At 40.8% G+C, this 24,120-nt stretch overlaps 2 protein-coding genes across 5 annotated transcripts in view; one reads left to right on the forward strand and one right to left on the reverse strand.

The window, feature by feature from the left end:
* ITIH2 (inter-alpha-trypsin inhibitor heavy chain 2) overlaps positions 1-16,328 on the forward strand; it is a 38,075-nt gene extending 21,747 nt beyond the window's left edge. Inside the window, exons 12-21 of the mRNA XM_082387133.1 lie at positions 738-919; positions 1,799-1,984; positions 2,358-2,497; positions 4,314-4,483; positions 6,012-6,149; positions 11,213-11,326; positions 11,766-11,964; positions 12,522-12,694; positions 13,944-14,055; positions 16,023-16,328. Of these exons, the coding sequence (XP_082243259.1) occupies positions 738-919; positions 1,799-1,984; positions 2,358-2,497; positions 4,314-4,483; positions 6,012-6,149; positions 11,213-11,326; positions 11,766-11,964; positions 12,522-12,694; positions 13,944-14,055; positions 16,023-16,170 (1,562 nt within the window). The 3' untranslated portion in view covers positions 16,171-16,328. The remainder of the gene's footprint in view (positions 1-737; positions 920-1,798; positions 1,985-2,357; positions 2,498-4,313; positions 4,484-6,011; positions 6,150-11,212; positions 11,327-11,765; positions 11,965-12,521; positions 12,695-13,943; positions 14,056-16,022) is intronic.
* A 7,452-nt stretch (positions 16,329-23,780) lies between these two features.
* The window catches only part of KIN (Kin17 DNA and RNA binding protein), a 36,162-nt gene continuing 35,822 nt past the window's right edge, over positions 23,781-24,120 (reverse strand). For 3 of the 4 annotated variants that reach the window (XM_082387161.1, XM_082387162.1, XM_082387160.1), the window contains one exon: positions 23,865-24,119. In XM_082387161.1, the coding sequence (XP_082243287.1) occupies positions 24,057-24,119 (63 nt within the window). In that variant the 3' untranslated portion in view covers positions 23,865-24,056. Of the gene's footprint in view, position 24,120 lies in introns of all 4 variants that reach the window. The other variant, XM_082387163.1, reaches the window with a different exon arrangement.

The following is a 24,120-nucleotide window of genomic DNA, read 5'->3' on the forward strand; positions in this document are numbered from 1 at the left end:
CAATGTACCAGAGTTCTAGAAAGAGGGAGGGCGAGGCAGAATGGCAGTCGTTGTGTATTTGTCGTAGATTCAGTGCTTGGATCAGATGACTTTTAAAATTCAATTTTAGAATAAAATCCTAAGGAAAAAAAGGAAATAAGCTTAAAAAATTGTCAGTTTCTTACTCCTGACCCTCAACCATCCATTTCCTGTCCCGGGAGACAGTCACGGGTTACCAGTTTCTTGTGTATCTTTCCAGAGATATTCTATGTGTATCTGTATACTGTATATACATGTACACACAAATATATGAAAATATATACACACACACATATATACATGTATACAAATGCATCCTGCATACACTGACCTTCACCTTGTTTTTCTCCCCTTTAAAAATGTGCCTTTGAGATCATTCAATATAAACACATAAAGAGTTGCCATGTTCTTTTTTATAACTGCATAGTATTTCACAGTTTGAATATACCATAATTTAACCCATCTCCTTTATCAGTGTACATTTAAGTTGTTTCTAATATGTTGCTATTCCCAATAACATTGCTATATACCACTGCCCGTCCTTCATTTCAACATGTATGAGGGCATCTCTAGGGAAAATTCCTAGAAGTTGAGTGACTGAGTCAAAGCATAGGTGCATTCTGAATTTGGACAAATTTTGCTAAACTGCCCTCCATGGGTTTTCCCAAATCTTGATAGCATTGCCTCCTCACTCCTTTCCTTCCTGTCATCATCTTTAGGGGAATTGAAATTGTCAAAAATTCAGAAAAACGTGAAGCAGAACATACGAGAAAACATCTCCTTGTTCAGTTTGGGGATAGGATTTGATGTTGACTATGATTTTTTGAAGAGACTCTCCAACGAAAACCGTGGGATCGCGCAAAGGATTTATGGAAACCAGGACACTTCTGCCCAGCTCAAGGTAACTTTTTTTTCTGTTCTTTTTTTTTTTTCTTCACTTGAAATCATTCAACTAGCAATATCTGATGCCCAAAAGAATATGGCTGAATTTAAGTAAAAATTGTCATTATGTCAGCTATATTAGGTCACAAGAATCGGGGAAGTGTTCTATTCCTTTCTCATGCACCCCACCCCCACTTGTACACCTGCAGTAACAGTGAGATGAGAGGTGGTAAGGTGATGGATACCAAGTTCCCTACTCCCTGAACAGGTCTTGGGAGACACCATCACGGCTTCCTGTGTCTCTCCAGTCCTGCTAAGCCGTCGGTCCTCCTAATCGCCATGGGCACTGGTCTCCCTTTAAAGTACATTGGCATCTTGGAAATCAACTTTCTATAATGCAACACAAATCAAACTATAGCCTGTACGTTTCCTTAAATATAAAGGATATCAGTTACTTGTTTATTTTGACTAAATGGACAAGAAAAAATGAAGGAGAAGAAGAATATACTTTACTCCACCCTCTGTCAGTACCAGGTACCATCTATCAATAGCAGGCACCATATTTAAACCTGGGAACAGGTAAGAGACGGGTTCTAACTTGGGGATATCCACCCAGCTGACTTATTATGAGAGTCCCTGAGCTTTTCATGCTCGTCATAACAGAAAGAAAATATACTGGGCTCTTAAATCAAGAGTAACATTCTTAACAAAGTCTTGATCGTCTCTGTTTCAGTTCATTGAATAACTATGAGGATTTTCCATAGCTTTCCACAGAGATCCTGGGAGAATAAATTGAGCGATGTCTGCTAAGCACTTGAAGAATCTCAGAGAAAAATGCTTTAGGTCTATAAAGTGATATGAAAATAATGATTTCTCTGTTTTTTTCTATGAATTGTAGAAATTCTACAACCAGGTCTCGACTCCCTTGCTCCGGAATGTTCAGTTCAACTATCCCCAAACACCAGTAACAGATGTCACTCAAAACAGTTTCCATAACTATTTTGGAGGCTCAGAGATCGTGGTGGCAGGAAAAGTTGACCCTGATAAATTGGAGCAGTTACAGAGTATTATCACTGCAACTTCGGTACTTCTACTTATCTGCTTATTCTAAAAATACTAATTGTCCCCTTAGTATACAGGAGACATCTTGTATATTAACAGGCTGATACTCTGAATTCCAAGAATCTTGTGGGTATGATAAAAGCAAAAAGCGAAAGGGAAGGCCTGAGAATATCTGTGCCATCTTCCCAACTATTGTGTAAATCCTTACCTTTTTCATCCCAAACTCTAGAGGTTGGCACTTACTTCCTCTTGTATATTCTTTTGGATTATTTTGCATTCCCCTTCAAGTTGCCTGCTACCCTGATTCACTCACAGTAGATCCTTTGGAAAATGTGAATTGATTAACTACAATTCTGCCCCACTGGTGTCTTTCAACTGAACCTTCCATTGTCCAGGCTAATGCAGAGTTAGTCTTGGAAACCCTGGCCGAGATGGATGGCTTGGAGGATTTTCTATCCAAAGACAAGCATGCAGATCCTGATTTCACCAAGAAATTGTGGGCCTATCTGACCATCAACCAACTTCTGGCTGAACGGTAAGAAGACCATACACCACAGGGATTTGCAAACGCAAAAGACTTGCCTTGGATACTTGACATAATAGACAAAAAAAAAAGAGTTTGGAACCAAGAAAGGCAGCAAATTATTACAGGGTTTGGAGTATTCATTTCCACTGGTTTCAGGCAGTTTTAACTCAAGCTGGGTTCACTCTTTTTTTCTTTTTTCTTGACATGTAACATGCATACAATAAAGCATGTGAAGTGCATTCATTTTAAAGGTACAGTTGAATGAATTTTTACGCACATCACCCACGTAATCAGCACCCGATCCAGACACGGAACACTTCTTCCATTTCTGAAGTCTCCTTCATTTTCCTTTCCACTCAACACCCACCTCCCACCTCGAGTAGAAATCACTATTTTGACATCTGTCACTATCAATTAGTTTTGTCTATGATGAAATTTCATATAATGCTACAAACTGTATTTTTTGTTTCTGTCTTCTTTCACTCGATGTGATGGCCATGAGATTCATCCATCTCATTGCTATGGGTATCAGGAATTCATTTGCATTTACTCCTGAAAATAAATTATTGTCCAAAGAGAAATTTACGCTTATGCAATTCTGATATCACATAAGGAAGGGCTTCCCATAGGTACCTGTTTCATCTCTGGCTTCTCAGCTGACTGGTATTTAAATGCTCCAATATAAAAACTATATTTCTAGAGTTATGTATGGTTCTTTGATCACGTGTATCAGAATTACAGGAGGGTGTTTGGATAAGAAAATTACTGTTCCCCAGCCCGCCTCCACCTATTCGATCAGATTCTTAGGAAGAGGGAGCAGGGTGGTGTGAACGGGGCTGGGAAAAATGAAATACGGCTGTATAACTGTGCTCAGAGAGAAAATCCTTAATGTCAGTAAGATTATAAAACAGACACAAGATTGTAAGCTGTGGCTTTAGAGTGAGTGGGAACTGTCCCTGCATCTTTACAGAGGCAACTGGGTGTATGTAAAGGTACATAGCAAATTGCTGCAGACGTTAAATATTGATTTTTAAGAAAGAATCCCTGTAAAGTGGATCAGTGTTTGCCATTGAGCAGTGGGTGGAAAGGATGAACAGGCAGAGCACAGGGCATTTCTCAGGGCAGTGAAACTACTCTGTATGACGCTATAATGATGGATACCTGCCATTATACATTTGTCCAAACCCATAGCATGTACAACACAAAAGTGAACCCTGGGTGATGGTGATGTGTAGATGTAGATGTATCGATTGTAACAGATGTACCACTTCTACTGGGAGATGTTGATAATGGGGGAGGTTGTCGGGTGGGGAAGGGGCAGGGAGTATACGGAAAAGCTCTACTTTCTGCTCAGTTTTGCTGTGAACCTAAAACTGCTCTCAAAAATAACTTATGTAGACTTGTTTCCAAGGGGGAGGGGGTCGGGGAAGGGGTGGAGTGGGAGGTTGGGGTGAGCAGATGTGAGCTATTACATCTGCTGAACAACAAGGTCCTACTGTAGAGCACAGGGAACTATATTCAGTATCCTGCGATAAACCATCATGGAAACGAATATGAAAAAGAATGTATATATATGTATAACTGAAGCACTTTGCTGTACAGCAGTAATTAACACACAGAACACTGTAAACCAACTATACTTCAGTTAAAAAAAATAATAATCTGTTTAAAAATTCCTTAGGACTGCATGGATAGACAAAATACTAAGCTCCATGAAGCCAGTTAATTCTGTTTTACCTCGTGGTCCCCAGGGTCCCAGTTGGACCCAGAAGTGGTGGAGTTAAATCTAGTGATGCTGTCCAATGTCTCTGTTTCCTGAGTACAGGAGCCTGGCTCCTACAGCTGCTGTGAAAAGGAAAATTACAAAAACAATCCTGCAGATGTCTCTGGATCACCATATAGTGACCCCCCTCACATCCATGGTGATAGAGAATGACGCCGGGGATGAACGCATGCTGGCAGACTCCCCTCCACAAGACCATTCTTGCTGTTCAGGTGAGTCTGCCTACCTGGTGGAGAAATTTTTCATACGATGTTACGGAAAAACCCAAATGAACTTTTTGGCCAACCCAATATTTTTTTATAAGCCTAAGTCCTGATAAGCCTTGTTGACATACATAAAAGTAAACAGGAATGGAAAGAACTTGGTTATAGCAGTGGCACTCACTTATCTGAACTTCTTTGAAGTCATATACAAAACTCATATAGAATCTAGTACTCCAAAAAGTATTTTTAATGGTCTATCAGATGACAGGTCAGGTCCTACTCCAATCCTGTTGAAAGCAAAGAGTTGAAAATTGTCTGACTTACAAATAGATTTGTTTCCTAGACATTGGAGTTATTCCATTTGGGGGCACTACACTGATTTTCAAATGGACACTTAGTTCCCGGGAGGTTTTTGGTGAGGCAGGCAGGAAAAGGTGTGCCTTCCATTTCTAAACTAGGAGAAAGGGGTTTTCTTGGGAAAAATATATATGGAAGCTAAGAAGCTCAAAATTGCCATAAAAGCTATCCATGATCTCTGTGTCTTGTGGAATGTCCCAAGGTACACCCAAGGGCATGTGTGCCCACATTTAGAAGAGCTTGGTTTACTCATCTTCTTCCTTCCTCCCTTTCTTAGGGACTGGTCCTGTTATAACAATCTTGAGAATGACCAGCATTCACCGGAGGGATCGTTTTCTGCATTTTTAATTCTGTCCAAGTGAGATGCCAACTTTATGACAGTGGTCCAGGCTTCAAGAAACTCTTACTTCTGACTTCCAGTTACAATAGCCTGGAGCCTCACAGCTAAACTTATGCAGGGAGAAACTCACGCTAGATGACCTGGCATTTATAGGTGATTTTATATCCCCTGGATAAAATGCCTAGGTGAACTGGCATTTTTTCTCAGAGACAAGGAGCTGACTGCATATCAGAAAGCCAAATGAATTTTTTGCAACCAGTAGGGGATATTGGTTGGTTGGGAAACTAAATCGTTCAGATTGTTTTGTTTTGTTTTCTTTTTTATTGAAGTATAGTTGATTTACAATATGGTGTTAGTTTCAGGTGTATGGCAAAATGATTCCATTTTATATATATATGTATTTTCAGATTATTTTCCATTATAGGTTATTACAAGATATTGAATATCATGTTATACAGTAAATCCTTGTTGCTTTCTGATTGTCGTTTGGTGAGTAGATAGGAATAGATCCGAGAAGATGCCGTCCAGAGTCTGGCTGGACCTCATCTCCCCAGTTTATGGTGAAGGCACAAGGTCCTTCCCCAACCTCTGAGGGCTGGTTCCTCCTACTACTGACCCTAGCCCGGGACCCAGACTCTGCAGAGAAGCCTACAGCAGGCCCTCACAGCATGATGATGGAAGGAGCTGGAAGATGGAGAACTCAGGAATAAAAATAATGGGAGAAAACCTTAGCTGAGAACCTCTGGGGTCTGTCTGCATAAAACAGATTCTTGATATTGTAAGCAATGTCCATGGAAAAGTAAACCCGGAAACTAATGGATACAGTTTTTTTCTATGCAGGTGCCCTGTATTATGGCAACAGAGTTGCTCCAAATTCATTCCCACCTTGGGTGAACCCTTCACCGACACAAATGGTCCCAATGCCCGCGGTTGGCGCTCCAGTGCTTGAGACAACCCCTCCTCCACACGTGATGAGAGGTAAGGGAACTTCCACAATGCTTCCACATCCCAGATCTCAATTGGACCATAATGCCATGGAGCATTTGTATACGTTTAAAAAATCCTGGTAAAACTGGGAGCCTTTTATAGGCATCGTTGCCTTCCATGGAAAGAAGATGGCCCCGTGTATTAGTCAGCTTGGGCCACCAAAACAAAATACCATAGACGGGGTGGTTTAAGCAACAGAAGTTTATTTCTCACAGTTCTGGAGGCTGGGAAGTCCAAGATCAAGGTGCCAGCAAGGTACATTTCATTTTCTTCGTTTGTAGGCAGCACCTGTCTTCCTGTGTGTTCACATGGCCCCTTTGTGTATGCACTGGAGAGAGAGATAGAGGGCAGGCTCTCCAGTGTCTCTTTTATAAGGGCACAAATCCCATCATAAGGGTCCCACCCTCATGACCTTGTCTAACCTTCATCAGCTCCCAAGGCCCCACCTCTAAACACCATCATGTTGGTGGTTACAGCTTCAACATATGAATTTGGGGGGGACAACGCGTTCCATAGCACCCCATTTCCAACTGTACGAGGCAAACCCTCTGGGATGGAAGAGATGCACCTCTCGTGTGGGGAGGGCCAATGGGTATCAATGGAAAGGACATCTTCTTTGGAGATTGTTCATGACACTCATTTGAACTTAAGTTACTTAACATTTCTGCACTTCACTTCCTTCATTTTGAAAAGAGGCATCATGATACTTACATAGCTGTAAGTACGTAAGTATCATGATGTAAGCTACTTACATAGCTGTCGATTAAATGTGTAACCATCTTTAAAGAGCTGGCATGTTATAGTCACTCAATAAATAGGTGTTTTGTTTGTTTGTTTTTGGCCGCACCGTGCAGCATGTGGGATCTTAGTTCCCCCGACCAGGGATCAAACCTGTGCCCCCTCCAGTGAAATCGCAGAGTCTTAACCACTGAGCCACCAGGAAAGTCCCTAAATAGGTGTTATTATCAATTTTATAATCAAAAATACTTGAATGTTGTTTCCTATATAACTGCATTATCATACATTATTTTGTGGGGTTGTTTGTTAATTTGCTTACTTGATTTTAATCAACAGCATATTTGAAAATCCTAGTTTTGCTCAGCATTTAAAAATCTTTCTACCAGTGGTTTCAGTGGCAGGCATGGGTAGCAGATGCAATCGTGTGAAAGCCAGGAAAACGAATTTCCTCGTGAGAGTCCTGGCAGCTGCAGCTGGCTTCCTTGTGCAGATTCTTTCTTTGCCTTCTGGTTGTCAACCTCTGCAGGGTCTTATTTCTCAACCAGAGAGAGGAGCTGCCTGGGGGAAATAGGAAACTATCTTCTCTCCTGTTCCTGGTCGGCACTGTGCCTTTCAGTGAAAGGGATTTCCACTGCCTACCCATTGGCTGGTCCCATGTAGAAAGCTTGTGCCCCTTTTCTGCCTTTTACTTAGGAGTAAATTTAAACATTCAAAGAAGGAGCACATCCCTCTCCCTCTTGGAAGTTCCAAAGTACCAGCTTAACTCAGGTGGTTTGCAGTTTAAATATCAGAGTAGCTTCTGGTGTAGCTTCTTAGAAATGTGCTGCTTTTCTAGACTGCTTGGAATGTAAGACTCTTCTATCCAGAAATCCTCAGAACTGATTTCTCAGGACTGTACACCTACCACTCACCCGACATCGAATTATAACAGAGAGAACACAGCAAGGGCTTTGAATCGATATTTATGATATCTTTAAATATCTTTAATAAGTATCTTGATAGAGATATTTTGAAACATCCCACCTCTACGACTTAGCTCTGAAATTGTTATTTGTGGGCCCAAAGTGATCTTCTTCACACTTTCATTGGTGGTGATGCTTCAGACAGAGGTCCCTCCACTCCCCTCCCACATCACCTCCAACTATGGAGCTTTGGTGAAGGGCTCTGCATGTGACTCTCAGAAGTGACAGCCTCGTAAAGTGGCACATGAGGAGGGACTCTATGTGACCAAGGTTGCTGTGCTTGCACAACAGCCATTTTTACTATGTGTTTCCAACGAGTGGCTTCTGAGAGCAAGACCTGATTGCAGTGACAAGTTCATGAGTCACTTAAACTGTTCCTTTGCAAAATAAAACTTTTCGTAGAAACATGTAGAGCCCGAGCCAATTTATTTTGAAGTGTTCTTCTCAGTAAGAATGCAGTGCTTGCTCCGAGTTTCTTGTGTCTGCTGTATGAGGCAACCAAAAGGACAAGGTCTTGAGAGTCAAACAGTTCTGGGGTCAAACTCTGCCCCCATGACCTTGGCCTGGACACTGAAACATCTATAGGTCTCAGCCCACCTTCAAAATGGGTATGATAATAACCTGCAAGGTGGTTCTAAAGTAGGTTCCTGGTTCCTAGGAGAAGCTCAGTAAATGCTGGCTAGTCTTACACCCATTAACCCCAGGTCCTCAATCTCCCTCCAACCTGATCAGAATGGAAGGCTGCACAGACTAACTTCAGTATGATCCTTTGTTTCTGGAAGATGTCTATCAACTCATTACGGCAGTACTGATTCACTGCTGCTCACCAGAAGGTCTGATGGATGGGATTTAGGTTCATCAAAATGGCAAAACCCATCATTATCTTTAATGAAAGCAATTTCCTTCAAGCCAGGTTATCTCAAAACACCCTATTTGTGTAGAGGAAAGAAGAGGCTATCATAATAAAATGATTTTTTTGATTAAAAAAAACAAAGAGCTGGGAACCTTTGTTGCGTGTTTTAATGATGCCCTCTCATGCCCAGCTCCTACACAAAATCAATTAACCAAGTATTTATTGACTACAGAACATGAGCTTGGTGGTGTGAGGGGTGCAAAGAAGTACAAGATTTTGTTCCAGTTCTGGATGAGTTTATCCTCCATTTCGAGTTCCCAAACACACACCTGAAGGAGCATATCAGGATGGCTGGGAGAATGGGCATGTAATCAGACGGCGTGGCTTTGCGTCATAACTCTGCCACTTATTAACTCTGTGATGTGACCTCGGGCAGGTCACCTGTCCTCTGCAGGACTGCGGTGAGAATTAGTTAATATTTGCGAAGAGCTTTGTGATAGCATCTAGAAAACAGCGACCTCTCACTGGATGGTAGCCCACTCTTCCAATTTTATTCTGGAAAACACAACCACTGCAGGTCTTAAGTCAAACCTTCCTCTTCAGTTTCTTCAATTCTGAGGCTAGAAGCCTGGAAGTGCTAAATGACTCCTCTCCACTCGGTTACCAGATACTGTGGATTCTACCAGATGAATCTTGAATTTCCCCTCTCTCGCCAAACCCATTCGCCCGCCATGCTGGGTTTTGCATTTAACATTTCTTGCTTGAATTACTGCTGCCTTAGCTGCTAAATGATCTTCCTATGTCTACTTTCTGATCCTTAATTCATACTGCGACCAGTAATTTTCCTAAAATGAGGGTCAAATCATATCACACTTTTCTCCAAAACCTTCAATAGCTCCCCAACAGAATAAAGGTCCGTTCTGTGGCCTGGTGGTCCACGGTTCCCTACGACCTACATTCTCAGTCTTATCTAAGACTTCGCAAAAACCCATCCTCTAGTCATCTTGAGTTACTTTCTTAACAAATCATCAACTTCTCTCCCTCCATGCCTTTCCTCATTCTGTCCACTCAGAATAAAATATCTCTCTCCTGTGTCTTTTATCTACCTGTGTTTTCCTACCTTCAGGACTTAGTTCAAAAGCCAACCCTTTTATAAAGCCTTTCTCCGCTTGCCTGGGTGGAATTGATCATCCTTCCATCTTCATTCCCAGAGTAGTGTGCTTGGGCCATTTTTCAATCATATACTTTAGTCCATCTCACATTAGTGGTTGTGTCTGCCTTCATGAAAGAAAAAATGATATTCTGTTAAAGGAAAAAATTATTCATGACATTTGTTAAAGCACAGTAAGGAACAATTTATTCATGATGGGTGTAGGGACCACTGCATTTGGGGTATTGCAGTGCAGGAGGGAGATTAGACTCAACTCTGAACACACCATGGGAAAGTGGGAATTTACAGACAAAAACCAGGCTGGGGTCAGTAAATGGAAGATTACCAAGAGGAAACATCAGTGGAAAGGGGGGGTTCTGGTTAAACTAACCTAACAGGATTCTTCCTGAAGGCAGGCCAGGTAATCAGACCTCACTTGAGGATGGTGGGGGGAGGAGGAACCTGAATAGATATCAAGGGTGATCAGATTTGGAGGGTGGGGGATTCTAGCTAAACCTACTTAGTAGGATTTTTGCTAAAATTAGACAACGCAGAGAGGAACATGGAAGTCCAAAAGTTGAGGTCAAACTTGGAGAGTTCAGGGAAGCCTGAGTAGAGTTAGTCCCAGGAGAGTCTTTGTCACTCCTTCATTAAATTGTTTCTCTCTTGAAGGTAAAGACCATGACTTATTTATAGCTACACCAAGCATTGCCTAATTCAGAGTTTTGCACATAGTTTGGGTTTTTTTCTTACCAAATATTTGTTGAATGGGTAAACAAACAAACAAAAAAGATCAGCCGGAATAATGGTGTCTAGTAACAAAGGAGTACTTTCTTGGGAATAGCTTGATCCTTCATTGCTCTTGGAATTGATCAATATTAATCTGTATGCCAAAAGGTAATATTATGTCTTTTTAATTTTTATGCACTGTATATGACTACTTAAAAATACAGGTATTTTACCTATCTATACACACAGTCACTGTATATACACATATGTAGTGCATTTGTAGTATATATTATATATATATAGTGTGTATGCTTGTGTTTCTTATACCTTATGTCTTTCTTATTCATTTTTTTCTCTCTAGCCTAGAATATATGTGATAGCTACAAAACGAGTATACACTATATTTGTAAGATAACCTAGAACTCTGATGGCAGCCCCATGAGGAAGGGACAGCGCTTGGACCACTGGGTCCCTGGTGCCTAGAACAGTACCTAGCATATAGTAGGAGCACAGTAAACATTTGTTGTTGTGAAATTAAAGATGTTCGGGAATAAAATACTGTTCAAATTAACCTTCCTTTCTATGATTTTGTTTGTTTTCATTTTCTTTGTATATTTTCCAGTTGAAAATGACCCACACTTCATCATCTACCTACCAAAAAACCAAAAGAATATTTGTTTCAATATTGACTCAGAACCTGGAAAAATCCTCAATCTTGTTTCTGATCCAGAATTAGGTAAAATAAAAAGATATTATATTAGAATTGGACTACTAGATCATGGTCATTCTTCACTGTCACTACCTGGGATTTCTTTCTTTTCTACCTTAATAAAATCTTATATATATATTTCAAACTACTCTTTTCAAACTCTGATAGTGAGAAATGAATTATAAATATATTCCTAACTATTTGAACTATTATAGATAAAATGCTCTGAGTATGAACTAGCAGAACTTGTTGTGATGTGATTAATTTAAACCATAATAAAATAGTTATAAAATGAGAATTACAGAGGAAAAAAATGTTATGTAAATCCTGAAGCTAAATAAAAAAATAATTTTCCCATACTGTCAGGTTTTATAAATTTGAATTATGGTGCCCATATGTGCAAAAAAAAAAAGAAAGAAAGAAAATGAGCGCACAAGAGAGAAAAAAACATTTTTTTTCCTTGCAGGGATTTTGGTCAATGGACAGCTCATTGGTGCCAAGAAGCCCAAGAATGAAAAACTAAGCACCTATTTTGGGAAACTGGGATTTTATTTCCAACATGAGGGCATGAAAATAGAAATCAGCACCGAGACCATCTCCCTGAGCAGGGGCTCTCGAACATCCGTCTTGTCCTGGTCTGACACGGCCCACGTCCTTAACCAGAGGCAAGTACAGTTACATCCGTATTCAGGTGTATCCTTGGCACGTGACTACATCAACAAATCCAGACATGCGTGACACAAACATAAAATTCAAAATCATCATTTTAAATGTGAAGAAGTCAAGGTTCAGAAAAAATTTTGTTACTTTCTGCCCTGCTCCTGGCAGTAGAGTCTATGTGTTTTGGTCACGGTGTGTCTCAGTGCTAGCCTGGCGCCTGGCATACAGTAAGTCCTCAATAAGTACATGTTGGACATGTGAATGAATCCATCAACTGAAATCCAGCTCAGAGTGTCAGAGTGCTCAGAAACACTATGATTTTGTCCTGTGAGTAATATCTTCCCATTAGTATCTGTTCATTGTTGATACGGAAATGTATACATTGACAGAATTTCAGCGCTGGGAGATAAATCAACGTTCTGTGGCCAAAATGTTGTAAAGCTCTTAGAAAACTGGGGGGATTGTACGGGGCAGAGTGAAGTCATATTAGGGGTGAGAGAGGAATGACATTCTAAAACGAGTCTGTTCTGGAATCATTAATTCCTTTTTGACTTCCCACCAGGGTGCTTGTCTCGGTGAAGAAAGAGAAAACTGTGACTATCACCCTGGATAAAGAGATGTCCTTCTCTGTTTTACTTCATCGCGTTTGGAAGAAGCATCCAATCAATGTCGACTTTTTGGGGATCTACATCCCCCCCACAAACAAGTTTTCTCCTAATGTACACGGGTTGATAGGTAAAGTGTCTGTGGACCATCCGGCAGGTGTGGGACTGACCACCCTAGGTCTTGAACAACTTTGGCTCAAGGTTAGAACATTTGGTTAGAATGTGGGAAAGTGACAGGTATGGACTCAAGGGTTCAGGGAGGACCCACACTCTGTGCCCCGGTCTTAATTTATGAAGGTGCCTGAGTGGCACACAAAGAGGTCAGTGTCGCTGAGAGAGTGTAACATTTACCGTTGCTCGCGGTTTCCATAGAAACATGAGACACATCTCACCATGCAGGGCCATGGGGAGGCCAGGTTTGGGTCAGGAACCAGAAGCAGAAGCAAGAGGTAGGCCCGGGCCAGAGCCTTTATTGGGGTTTCTGTGGCAAAGACAGGACAGAGCAGGATAGTTTGGGGTTGGCTAGCTTAATAATTTCAGTGGGCGTTGGGCTACAGGGCGGTCTTTCCTTGCCTGGCACCTGGCCCTGGAAAGATTCCTTCTGGGGCTCCCAGGCCAGAGAGAGGAGGTCCGGCTCTGGCTTGGTTCGTTTGCAGATCCCCGCCATGCTCCCGGCTGAGTCCTTTGCTCTCTTTCAGACTTGGCTTTCCCAGGGAGGCGCAGTCTCTCCCCAGCCAGACGGAGTTTTTAAGATGTCAAAACATCATAATACACAGAGAATAAAAAACATGATTCCTACAACCCAACACAGCAGTGCAGGGCGACTCGTAATGCTATAGCTGGGACTACTTGCTGCTCCAGACAAAGTTTCCCAGGGCTGGGATTTCATCACATACTGGGCAAATTAAGAGAAGGGATGGATACATTGTAAGTTTTGTGCTGAAGATTTTTTTCTCACTGAAGAGAAGTGAACTGGTTTAGGAAGTCTGTGATAACAAGCAGGGCGTCCAGGTCAACCTTCCCTCCTTTTTAAAGAACGGTGGCAATTTAAGCGTACTGTATAGCATCACAAACCAAACGTGTTTCTAGATTTGAGCTGTACTCTCAGGTGCTGACCTTTACCCCCACCATCAGGGTGTTCGATTTTACTTAGGGTCCAGTCGATCAGACTCATATGTCAAATGACCATGGGGTGAGCAGCATGGATTTGCCCTCAGGAAGAACCCATCCCCATCTGCATCCTTTTCCTCTCAATACATCTGCCTACCCCAGAAAGTCTAGATGGGGGGACCAAAATGCAGCTTGGATCACATGACCAGGCTGTCCTTCTGTCTTCCTTTGAGTTACATGTAAATAAACGTCTGGACTTTGTTTCATAGGCCAGTTCATGTATGAGCCAAAGATACGTATCTTCAATGAGCGACCAGGAAAGGACCCTGAGAAGCCAGAGGCAACCATGGACGTGAAGGGACAAAAGCTGATTGTCACCAGGTATGTCTCAGATGCATACTACGGGAACAAAAAGGGCTCCTGTTAGGATTGGACTCACTCGGCCAAATAGAAGAACAAGAAAAGCCATTTCAAGCTTTACCTGTGTCACACTAAACAATTCACCAGGAAGAGACACATACGTGGCATTGGCGTAAGGACACTGCAGAGAGTTCATCCGAAATGCAAAAAATGACCAGGTACATAAGTACGTACCATCAAATGCCAAGATTAATTAATCTACTATTCTCACCTTCATACATTAGAAGCCATATGGCCACAAGCTGGATAATTGAAAAAGCAGATCAGAGGAAGAAATCATAAAAATATCTACGTGCCTTAGTGCTAGCGAAAGAATGTGTAGATTTTTACGTAAGCCTAGAGCTTTCTTTTTGAGTATTTATCCACTGAATGCATGTTTGTGTTTGAATCTACTGAATATGTCTTGGTGTAGCTTTTCTTACACAAACCGGATCCATATGTTTCATTTTGAAGTGAAAACATAGATACCTGTAAAGCATCCTGAGTGTAAAATTTTTATACGTCTTTTTCATTTTTCCCAGTTTTTTACAGTTGTCTCACCCAGGCCTAATTTGGTATCATATTAAAGAATTTGGGGCCTTTTTAGAGTTTTTACAAAGCAGCCAACTTTGCTCGATGAGAAATGACTCTTTTGGCACATGGATGTCATTGGCTTCCATGTACTTCATTAAACCATAAAATTACAACAATTAAGCCATAAAATTACAATAATCATTAAACCATAGAATTACAACAGTAAAATAAAATTACCACAGAGATAGATTTGTGAACTGAAACAATGGGCTCTTAGTACACTACTCAACTAGTACGGGTTTACCAGAGATCAGTGAGTTACCACTGGGCGTCAGTAAACGTGTTTCGTAGAAGCAACGCTGAGCACAGTTGATCACAGTAATAACAAGTTATCTGAGGTTGGTAAACACACATCTACTCTATGCTAATGACCAAAGGTAAAGGCTGGGCCCCATTTTCATCTACTGCCAGCACCTCGTGACGCACAGCGGAAACTAACTCGACCAGTGGGCCACGCGCAAAGATGTATGTTTTAAAGCTCATTAATGGCAATATACCGTATAGCTTCTTTACCCTTAAAACGAAAGACATGAATGTCTCAGGAACAGCCGGCGTCGCCCCTAAGTAGAACAGTCACCCCTGCAGTCAAGGTGAGAGGCACCTCAGATTCATCCTGCAGGGAACCTGCGAGCTGGAGCTTCGTTTCCACCTTCTTCCCATTTGAACGTTATTTCCGCCCCGCAGCCTCCCTGCAGTAGCCTCAGCGCCCCAGAGAGCACGATGGCTGGATCCTCTTCCAGTCTCACCAGATAAACACAAGACACCCAGGAAATTGTGAATTTCAGATACTTGGGACATACTTCTGCTGAAACATGAGTGGTGTTTATCTGAAATTCAAATTTAACTGGCATCCTGCATTATTTGCTAAATCTGGCAGCTTCTTCCTTGCTCTGGGCTAATTTGGAGACTATACCAGCCCTAGGCAACCTTGAGGACACAGCCCCCAGCCAGTTCCCACTGCCCCCTTGTCCCTTTCCCCATGTCCAGAAAGAGGACTGCCTCTGAATACATGGGCCTCCCCTCCGCTAAGGCAGCAGGGAAAAAATAAAAAAGGAAAGTTAATTTGCACTCTTTACCTTCCTGGAAAAGTCCATATTGGTCAATCTCTAGACAGGTTATTTGAATTTCTAAGGACACACTGCTTATTGTCTGTCTTTCTAAACCAAGCCCCAGGCTCTGGTGCTTTGTATGACTTGGGGAAGACTTGGGGAATGGGGATGGGGCACGGGGGTGTTAGCAGATACGGTGCTAGAAGCGGGCAGAAAACAGAGAGGGAGAGTGTGTCTTCTTTCTGGATACACAGGCTGGCCACGCCCCAGTCTGTGTCCTAACCACGCCCATCGTTCTCCTTGCAGAGGCCTCCAGAAGGACTACCGGACAGACAGAGTGTTTGGGACCGACGTTCCTTGTTGGTTTGTGCACAACAGTGGGAAAGGCTTCATCGACGGACATTACAAGGATTACTTTGTGCCTCAGCTCTACAGCTTTCTCAAATGGCCTTGAAAAGTTTATAGTTGGGGAAATTCTATGTATAAATATACATTTTTTTTCCTGCCACCTTTGTAGTCATTTTTGAGTTTGAATAATTAAAAACTAACCAGATATCATGGTGGTTTATAAAACCTGTTAACACACCTGAAGAAAATAAATACTTTGCAAAGAAGTTTTAGGATGTTGTTGCGTTTTCAGATGGGAAGGTGTATTAATCGAGGTCGTGCAGAGGAGGGCTGCGTTGGTGAGTGAAGCTGCCGTCCAGACGGAGTCCTGGGTTTGGCATTTACAGTAAGGACTTCACTGTTTTCAGTGTCAGGTCCTCAACCTTGCAACTGAATACATTATTAGGTTGTCAGTTACATGGGAAATTCAATTATAAGGTTATTTGGTGAACTTGGAATAAGAACAGGGGAAGTCACTTATCTTGTTTTGTAGTTATATATATATATGTATATAAAGCCCTGTCACCCTCTGTAGGGATAACCTTGTCAAGGTACCTATGATGCCCATGACGCTTTGCCAAAATTCCCTCCTTAGTGTTGGCCTCAGAGACACTTTTTAGTCCAAGAAGCCTGTATTAGTCAGGGTTCTCCTGAGAAAGAGAACTAGTAGGATGGCTATATCATATATACACACATATATAAACGTACACACATATACAGTTGGCCCTTGAACAATGTGGGGCTTAGGGCTGCCAAAATCCCACACAGTTGAAAATCAACAAACTTTTATCTGTGTCTCAAAGACAAAGGAATTGATAGATGACTCACCCAAGGGCAGGAAACTGAAACAGTATAGAACAGATCAGGACTCAAACCCTAGTTTTTTTGTTTTTTTATAAATTTATTTTTTATTTATATTATTTATTTTTGGCCGTGTTGGGTCTTTGTTACATGCGCACGGGCTTTCTCTACTTGCGGTGAGCAGGGGCTACTCTTCATTGTGGTGCACGGACTTCTCATTATGGTGGCTTCTCTTGTTGCAGAGCACAGGCTCTAGGTGCGTGGGCTTCAGCAGTTGTGGCATGTGGGCTCAGTAGTTGCGGCTCACAGGCTCTAGAGCACAGGCTCAGTAGTTGTGGTGCATGGGCTTAGTTGCTCTGTGGCATGTGGGATCTTCCCGGACCAGGACTCGGACCCGTGTCCCCTGCATTGGCACGTGGATTCTTAACCACTGCGCCACCAGGGAAGTCCTCAAACCCTAGTTCTTTGATTCCACATACTGTGATCTCTAATTAAACACAAACTTTTCCCCATACTTAATTTTAAAGATCTGTAAAATGAAACAACAGGTGCTATATTTGTTTTTTAAAAATCCACATACATGGGCTTCCCTGGTGGTGCAGTGGTTGAGAATCTGCCTGCCAATGCAGGGGACACGGGTTCGAGCCCTGGTCTGGGAAGATCCCACATGCCGCGGAGCAACTAGGCCCGTGAGCCACAACTACTGAGCCTGCGCGTCTGGAGCATGTGCTCCGCAACAAGAGAGGCTGCGACAGTGAGAGGCCCGCGCACCGCAATGAAGAGTGGCCCCCATTTGCCGCAACAAGAGAAAGCCCTTGCACAGAGGCGAAGACCCAACACAGCCATAAATAAATAAATAAATTAAAAAAAAAAAAATCCACATACAGGTGGTCCCATGCAGTTCAAACCCATGTTGTTCAGGGGTCAATGGTATATATATATATATATATATATATATATATATATATATATATATATATATATATATATATATATATGAAGAGATCTATTATAAGGAATTGGCTTACGTGATTATGGAGGCTGCTGCAAGTCTGATCCATTATCATTCTGTGCTTTCCTTTGTTTATAACTTTCCTTTAAATCTATTCTGAAAATGGATATATGTTCAAAGGCCAAAGTGATGAAATTGCACTTAAAAAAGTTTTTTAAGTTGCATTTTTATGAAGCTTTCTCTCCATAATTTGGTAAAAAACATTTTTCATTTTAGAAAGTAGACAAAACTACCTCTTTTTGGACGTACCCAACCAATATTTGAGAAAGCAAGCGATCATCTTTTGACATAATTGCAAAATATTAAACGTGATTATTTCTATAATTTCAAGATAACCTCAGTGCTGAAGAGGTAAATAGCATTGCCTTTTAGTTTCATTCCTCTATAAAAATTGGTCATCTATGGCACCTATGATTTTTTAAAAAATCTATTGCATCTTTTCTATCCCTATTTCAAAAATACTAATCTTAAAATGCTAATATTCAACACAAACTTCAAAAGTGGGTTCTTATACTGGTTACTTTGTAAAAAATTTTGACCTTAAAACTGCTACCTTTAGCTATATAAGGTTAGTTCTATTCCTAGTATTTTACATGTGCTCAGTAGTTTTAAAAATAATGATGAAAATCTTGGGGTGTAAATTTACATGCAGAGTACTGAGCAACATAGTCCTAGCAAAAGAAACTAGATTTAAAATCAAACCCATGTTATTCAAATTATCAAAACTTTTATTAATAGCTGGTGTTTTAAAATTCATTTCCTGTAAAAATAACCTTATTAATACTGTTCACATGTGTCCCTCTTGAGACCAGAAAATTGCCTTCTCTATATAATTAATTTTGAATTATAAGTGAATAATCAATTTTGAATTTCAAATGAAGAAACCAAATTAATGGGAATCATTGGAAAAGAAGGAACTATTCCACTGTCTACCTCTTGATTAGTTCTGAAAGTATTATGCTCTCAGTGATGAAGAAAAACGAGTTGACAATTATCTATGTTTATTCGTTGAAGCACCTTGGAACCCACTGGTAATTGATCAATATTTAATTTTGTATAAAGCTGGGGTATTACAGGGCTGGTATTTGTCAAACATATTCTTCTTTAGGACAAAAGTAGCCTATCGTCAAAGCTTTTTGTAAGTATCAATCTAAACAGTTCCCATTAAACCAGTTAGATATGTATGTCTTATTGTCAGAACTGTCAGGAAAATAAGAGCCTTTGTTTGAGAAACAAGACTGCGTTCAGATCATACTTCTGTCATAAGTTTGTTTGTTTGTGTTTTTTAATATCTGAAAATTAAACAAGGCTTCTTAGAGTTGGAAAATTGGCAATCCAAAGAAATAAGTAAAAAAAAGGGAATTAGAGAGTGTCTCTATGTGTAGTAGAAATGAACTATGAATCAGCAGTTATTTTAGTACCTAATGGTATGAGGTCTTATGCAAATCATTCTACTTGCTTTAAAGGATCACTTAATACCATAAGGAGGAGCATCTTCTCTTCAGCCTTATCCCAATCGAAAGAGATGTAAGACTCCAAAGACCCAGTAAGATGAAAGTAGAAATTACCTGGCTGCCTAGATACATAAAAATGCTTATATGCTGTAATAATTTAGTAGTCTTATTCCTTTCTTAACACTTTTTCAGGGAATTCCCTAGCAGTCCAGTGGTTAGGGCTCAGCAGCCGTGGTCTGGGTTCAAACCCTGGTCAGGAAAGTAAGATCCCGCAAGCGGCAAGCATGAGGCATGGCCAAACAAACAAACAAAAAAACACTTTTTCACACTGGCAAAGTCTACATGGGTGACTTTTTCTGAAATATCCATGTGAGAGAAAGAAAAATCAAGGATGCTTCCTTTTAATGGTACAGTGATTCAATTACCCAGTTAACGTTTCTGGGGTCACTTCAGTCAACCTAATGACGAACTTACAACGAAGGCTGAGCCATATTCTAATCCTGTGATCCCATTTCACCAGAGTGGGAACTGAGGTATATACGGGTAACAGTAAAGGTCTCTCACTGCAGTACGTCAAAATCAGGGCGGGTTTTTTTTTTTTTTTTTTTTTTTTTTGGCTGCACCAGGTCTTAGTTGCGGCATGTGGGATCTAAATCCCTGACCAGGGATGGAACCCGGGCCCCCTGCATTGGGAGCGCAGAGACTTCACCACTGGACCGCCAGGGAAGTCCCAGGGTGGGTTTTTAAGTAGCTACTCCAAATTAGCTAATTTCTCTTTATCAGCTAATCATTTCATTTGAATATCAAATGAATATCAATTCACTGAACATTTCAATTCCTACACGACACCCATCTTGGGCCTACACCTGCTTCTCACCCTTTTATCTCCAGCACCTCCTGCAATTGTTTACTTACAGGAGGCGCTTTAGTAAATGTTTGTTGAATAAATTCACTCAAACATGTCAGCAAAAACTGATAGGCAGTTAGAAGTACACAAGGGGAAAAAGCAAATAAGGCAATGGGATCTGACGGCATTCCTAATGAAGAAAACTCAAGGAATTTGGTTTCCTAAAATATCAATGCCAATAGTTTGATATGACCTCAAGCAAGCTGGTGAAAAAGAATAGCTTTCCAAAAACTGAGAAGCCACAGACTGAGAGAAAATATTTGCAAAAGACATTATCTAAGACTATCAATCATCCAAAATATACAAAGAACTCTTAAAACTCAACAGTAAGGAAGTGAATGACCCAATTTAAAAATGGCAAAAGACTTGAATAGACACGATATACAGATGGCAAATAAACATATGGAAAGATGCTCAACATCATATGTCATTAGGGATTGCAAATTAAGACAATGAGCTACTACTACACACCTATTAGAATGCCAAAATCAAGACAATACTAAACGCCGGCGAGGATGTGGAGCAACAGGAACTCTCATGCACTGCTTGCGGGGAAACAGAAAAGAACAGCCACCTTGGAAGTCAATCTTACCATTCAATCCAGGAACCACGCTCCTTGGTATTTCCCCAAATGAGCTGAACACTTAGGCCTACACAAAAATCTACACACGTAGGTTTATAGCAGCTTTATTCATAGTTGACAAAACTTGGAAGCAACGAAGATGTCCCTCAGTAGGTGAATGGATAAATATACTGTGGTATATACAGATAAGGTGGTATTATTCAGCACTTTAAAAAAAAAAAAGAGCCATCAAGCCACGAGAAGACGTGTGGAGGAAACAGATGCATATTACCAAGTAAAAGAAGCCAGTCTGAAAAGGCTACGTACTGTATGAGTCCAACTATCAGGCATTCTGGGGAAGGCAAAGCTATGTAGACAGTACAAAGATCAGTGTTTGACGGAGGCAGGCAGGGGAGGGGGGCTTGGCAGGTGGGCGTTTAGACTGATGAACCTATTTTGCATGACACCATAATGGTGAATCTATTTCATTATAAATTAGTCCAAGCCCATAGAACGTACAATCCCAAGAGTGAACCCTGACGTCAGCTACGGACGCTGGGTGAGGATGACGTGTCCATGCAGGGTCATCAGTTGTAACAGATGCACCATCTGGTGGGGATGCTGATGGTAGGGGGGCTGTGGCTAGTGGGGCAGGGAGCACGTGGGAAATCTCTACACGTTCTGCTTAATTTTGCTGTGAACTTAAAATTGCTCTAAAAAATAAAGTCTATTTTTTTTTTTAAAAAAGAATAGCTTACAATGCTTTAAAAAGAAAAAAAAAAAGTCAGGGAATTCCCTGGCGGTCCAGTGGTTAGGTCTCTGTGCTTCTACTGCAGGGGACCCGGGTTCAATCCCTGGTCGGGGAACTAAGATCCTGCAAGCCGTGTGGCTCGGCCAAAAAAATAAAAAGAAAGAAAGAAAAGAAAATAGAGAAAAAAGTCTACATAAGACTTGATTTTAGGTGTCTGCAGTCACTCTGCTTAACATAACCATACTGGCCTCTAAAAACTTACAGGAAAAAAGGTTCTACAGTCTAGCATCATATTTTCGTGCTTCAGACTTTTTCAATTAAGTTGACCTTCAATAATGCTACTTTATTTTATTCTGTGATAATTTCAGGAAGATGCTGGAGAAAAGAATTAAACGTGAGCGGTAGGGATGAAACATGGTTTTCTAAGAAGAAAACCACTGAGTTGATTCCAAACTTACAGATTTGGGGGAGGCCTATGAAATTTGTCATGTTTCATTTCTCCACTATAATCAGGGAGAACCATTCCCCTTATGGAAATTCCTCAGGTCACAAACGCTCGCCCTCATTTACTGACACTACTGCTTACTTCCGTTTATCAAACACCTACTAAGTGCTGGGCTTTACGTCTGACACCCCATATGCATTTTCTGTAGTTCTCACAACAACCCTGCCGGGACACACTATTTTTGACAATTTATACATTAAAAGCATTGAAATTCAAGAACATTAACTTTCCTGAGATGACTTAGCTAGTGAATAGAACAGCCAAAATTCAACCTAAAGTCTGCCCAACTCCAAAACCCAGCTCCTTTCCCCAGTACGATGCTGTCCAGCTATTTCAGAAACGCTTTAATTCATCCCAGAACATTTTCTGTAAAGCTACTGACATCATCCTATTACTATTTCTTTCGCTGCCTACTCTGTCTCTGTTCACCAGCAAATATTCTCCCGCCTTCTCATAATAGATTTATCACCCCTCCCCTAAGGGTGGGGTTCAAGAGGGATGGCCCATGGGTTGGAATACAATCCAAGTCTGGCCAGTCGGTAGTATTCCAATCCTTTTACTTGGAATGATCTGTCCCGGTGTGGATCCATAAGACTCAATCCCAGGTTTTTTGCTGGAACTGTGACAGAAGGGTAAGATGTAAACCTGGAGGCTGGAGACGCTGGCAGTCATCTTGCTGTTTTGAAAAGCACCTGCGAATGAACCCAACACAGAAGCCAGAGATGACAGGGACCCAGCCCTGAATCTGGACTGCTTGCACCCTGAATCTCACTTGAATCGAGGGTCTGCTCCTTCGCAGTTATATGAACTATAAACTTCCTTTTTTTTCTTTCCATAAGCAACTGTGAGGTGGGTTTCCTGTCTTTTGTATCCCTTCATAATATGCTGCCCTACTTATTTAAAAATGGATAGCTCACCATTGCTGGTGGGATTGTAAAATGGTGTGGCCACTTTGGAACACAGCCTGGCAGCTCTTCAAATGTTAAACATGGTATAACATGAGTAAGTTACAGTATGACTCTGACTCCAATCCTAAGATCTGAAAACGTACGTTCACACAAAATCTTGTACACGAATGTTCACAGCAACATTATTCATAATTGCCTCAAAGCGGAAACAACCCAAATCCAGCAACTGATGAATGGTTTTTTTAAAATGTGGTATACCCATATAATGGATAATTGTTCAATGAAAAGGAATGAGATAGTGATCCGTGCTACAACGTGGATAACCCTTGAAAACATGCTGTATGAAAGAAGCTGGTCATAAAAGACCGCATATCGTATGATTCCATTTATATGAAATGTCCAAAACAGACAAATACACAGAGATGGAAAGTTGATTAGTAGTTGCCAGGGGCTGGGGAGAGAGGGGGAGTTAGGAGTGACTATGGATACAGGGTTACTTTCGGGGGTGATGAAAATGTTTCAAATTAGTTAGTGGTGGTGCTTGCACAACTTTGTAAGTATTCTAAAAACCACTGAAATGTCCACTTTAAATGGGTGAAATTGTATGGTGTGTGAATTATATCTCAATAAAGCTGCTATTCTATTTATAGTTTGACTCTTTAAAATGCAATTGTATTTACAGTTCAACTTTACTACTTTACTGATGAAAATAGAAATTTAGAGTATATGAAGGATTTCCTCTAACTATATGATTCTAAATTGTCCTATATAAAACACTTTACAATAATGTTCTTTTAATGAAGATAAAAAATCATCAAGGAAATATTACAAAGAAAAAAAAATAACAAAGACAAAATTACATAATTTTGATACTTCGTGAGATATAATTAGATTTTTCTATAAGTTTAGCTAAACAACTATACAGTAATATTTAAATAAATCCTTTTGTTTCACACAAGAGAAACACCCTAACACAGTAGAGTCTTGTAATGCCTTCGTGAACACCAATTTGATGCTTTAAGATTTTAATGTGCTGTTAACAAGTTTTCAAACTCAGGCAAGTTTAGAAATGTCTTCGTATTGAATTCCTTCAACTCTGCGTCCTTTTAAAGGGCCC

Source organism: Balaenoptera borealis, assembly GCF_965194805.1.
Source record: "Balaenoptera borealis genome assembly, chromosome: 3".
Lineage (NCBI taxonomy): Eukaryota > Metazoa > Chordata > Mammalia > Artiodactyla > Balaenopteridae > Balaenoptera > Balaenoptera borealis.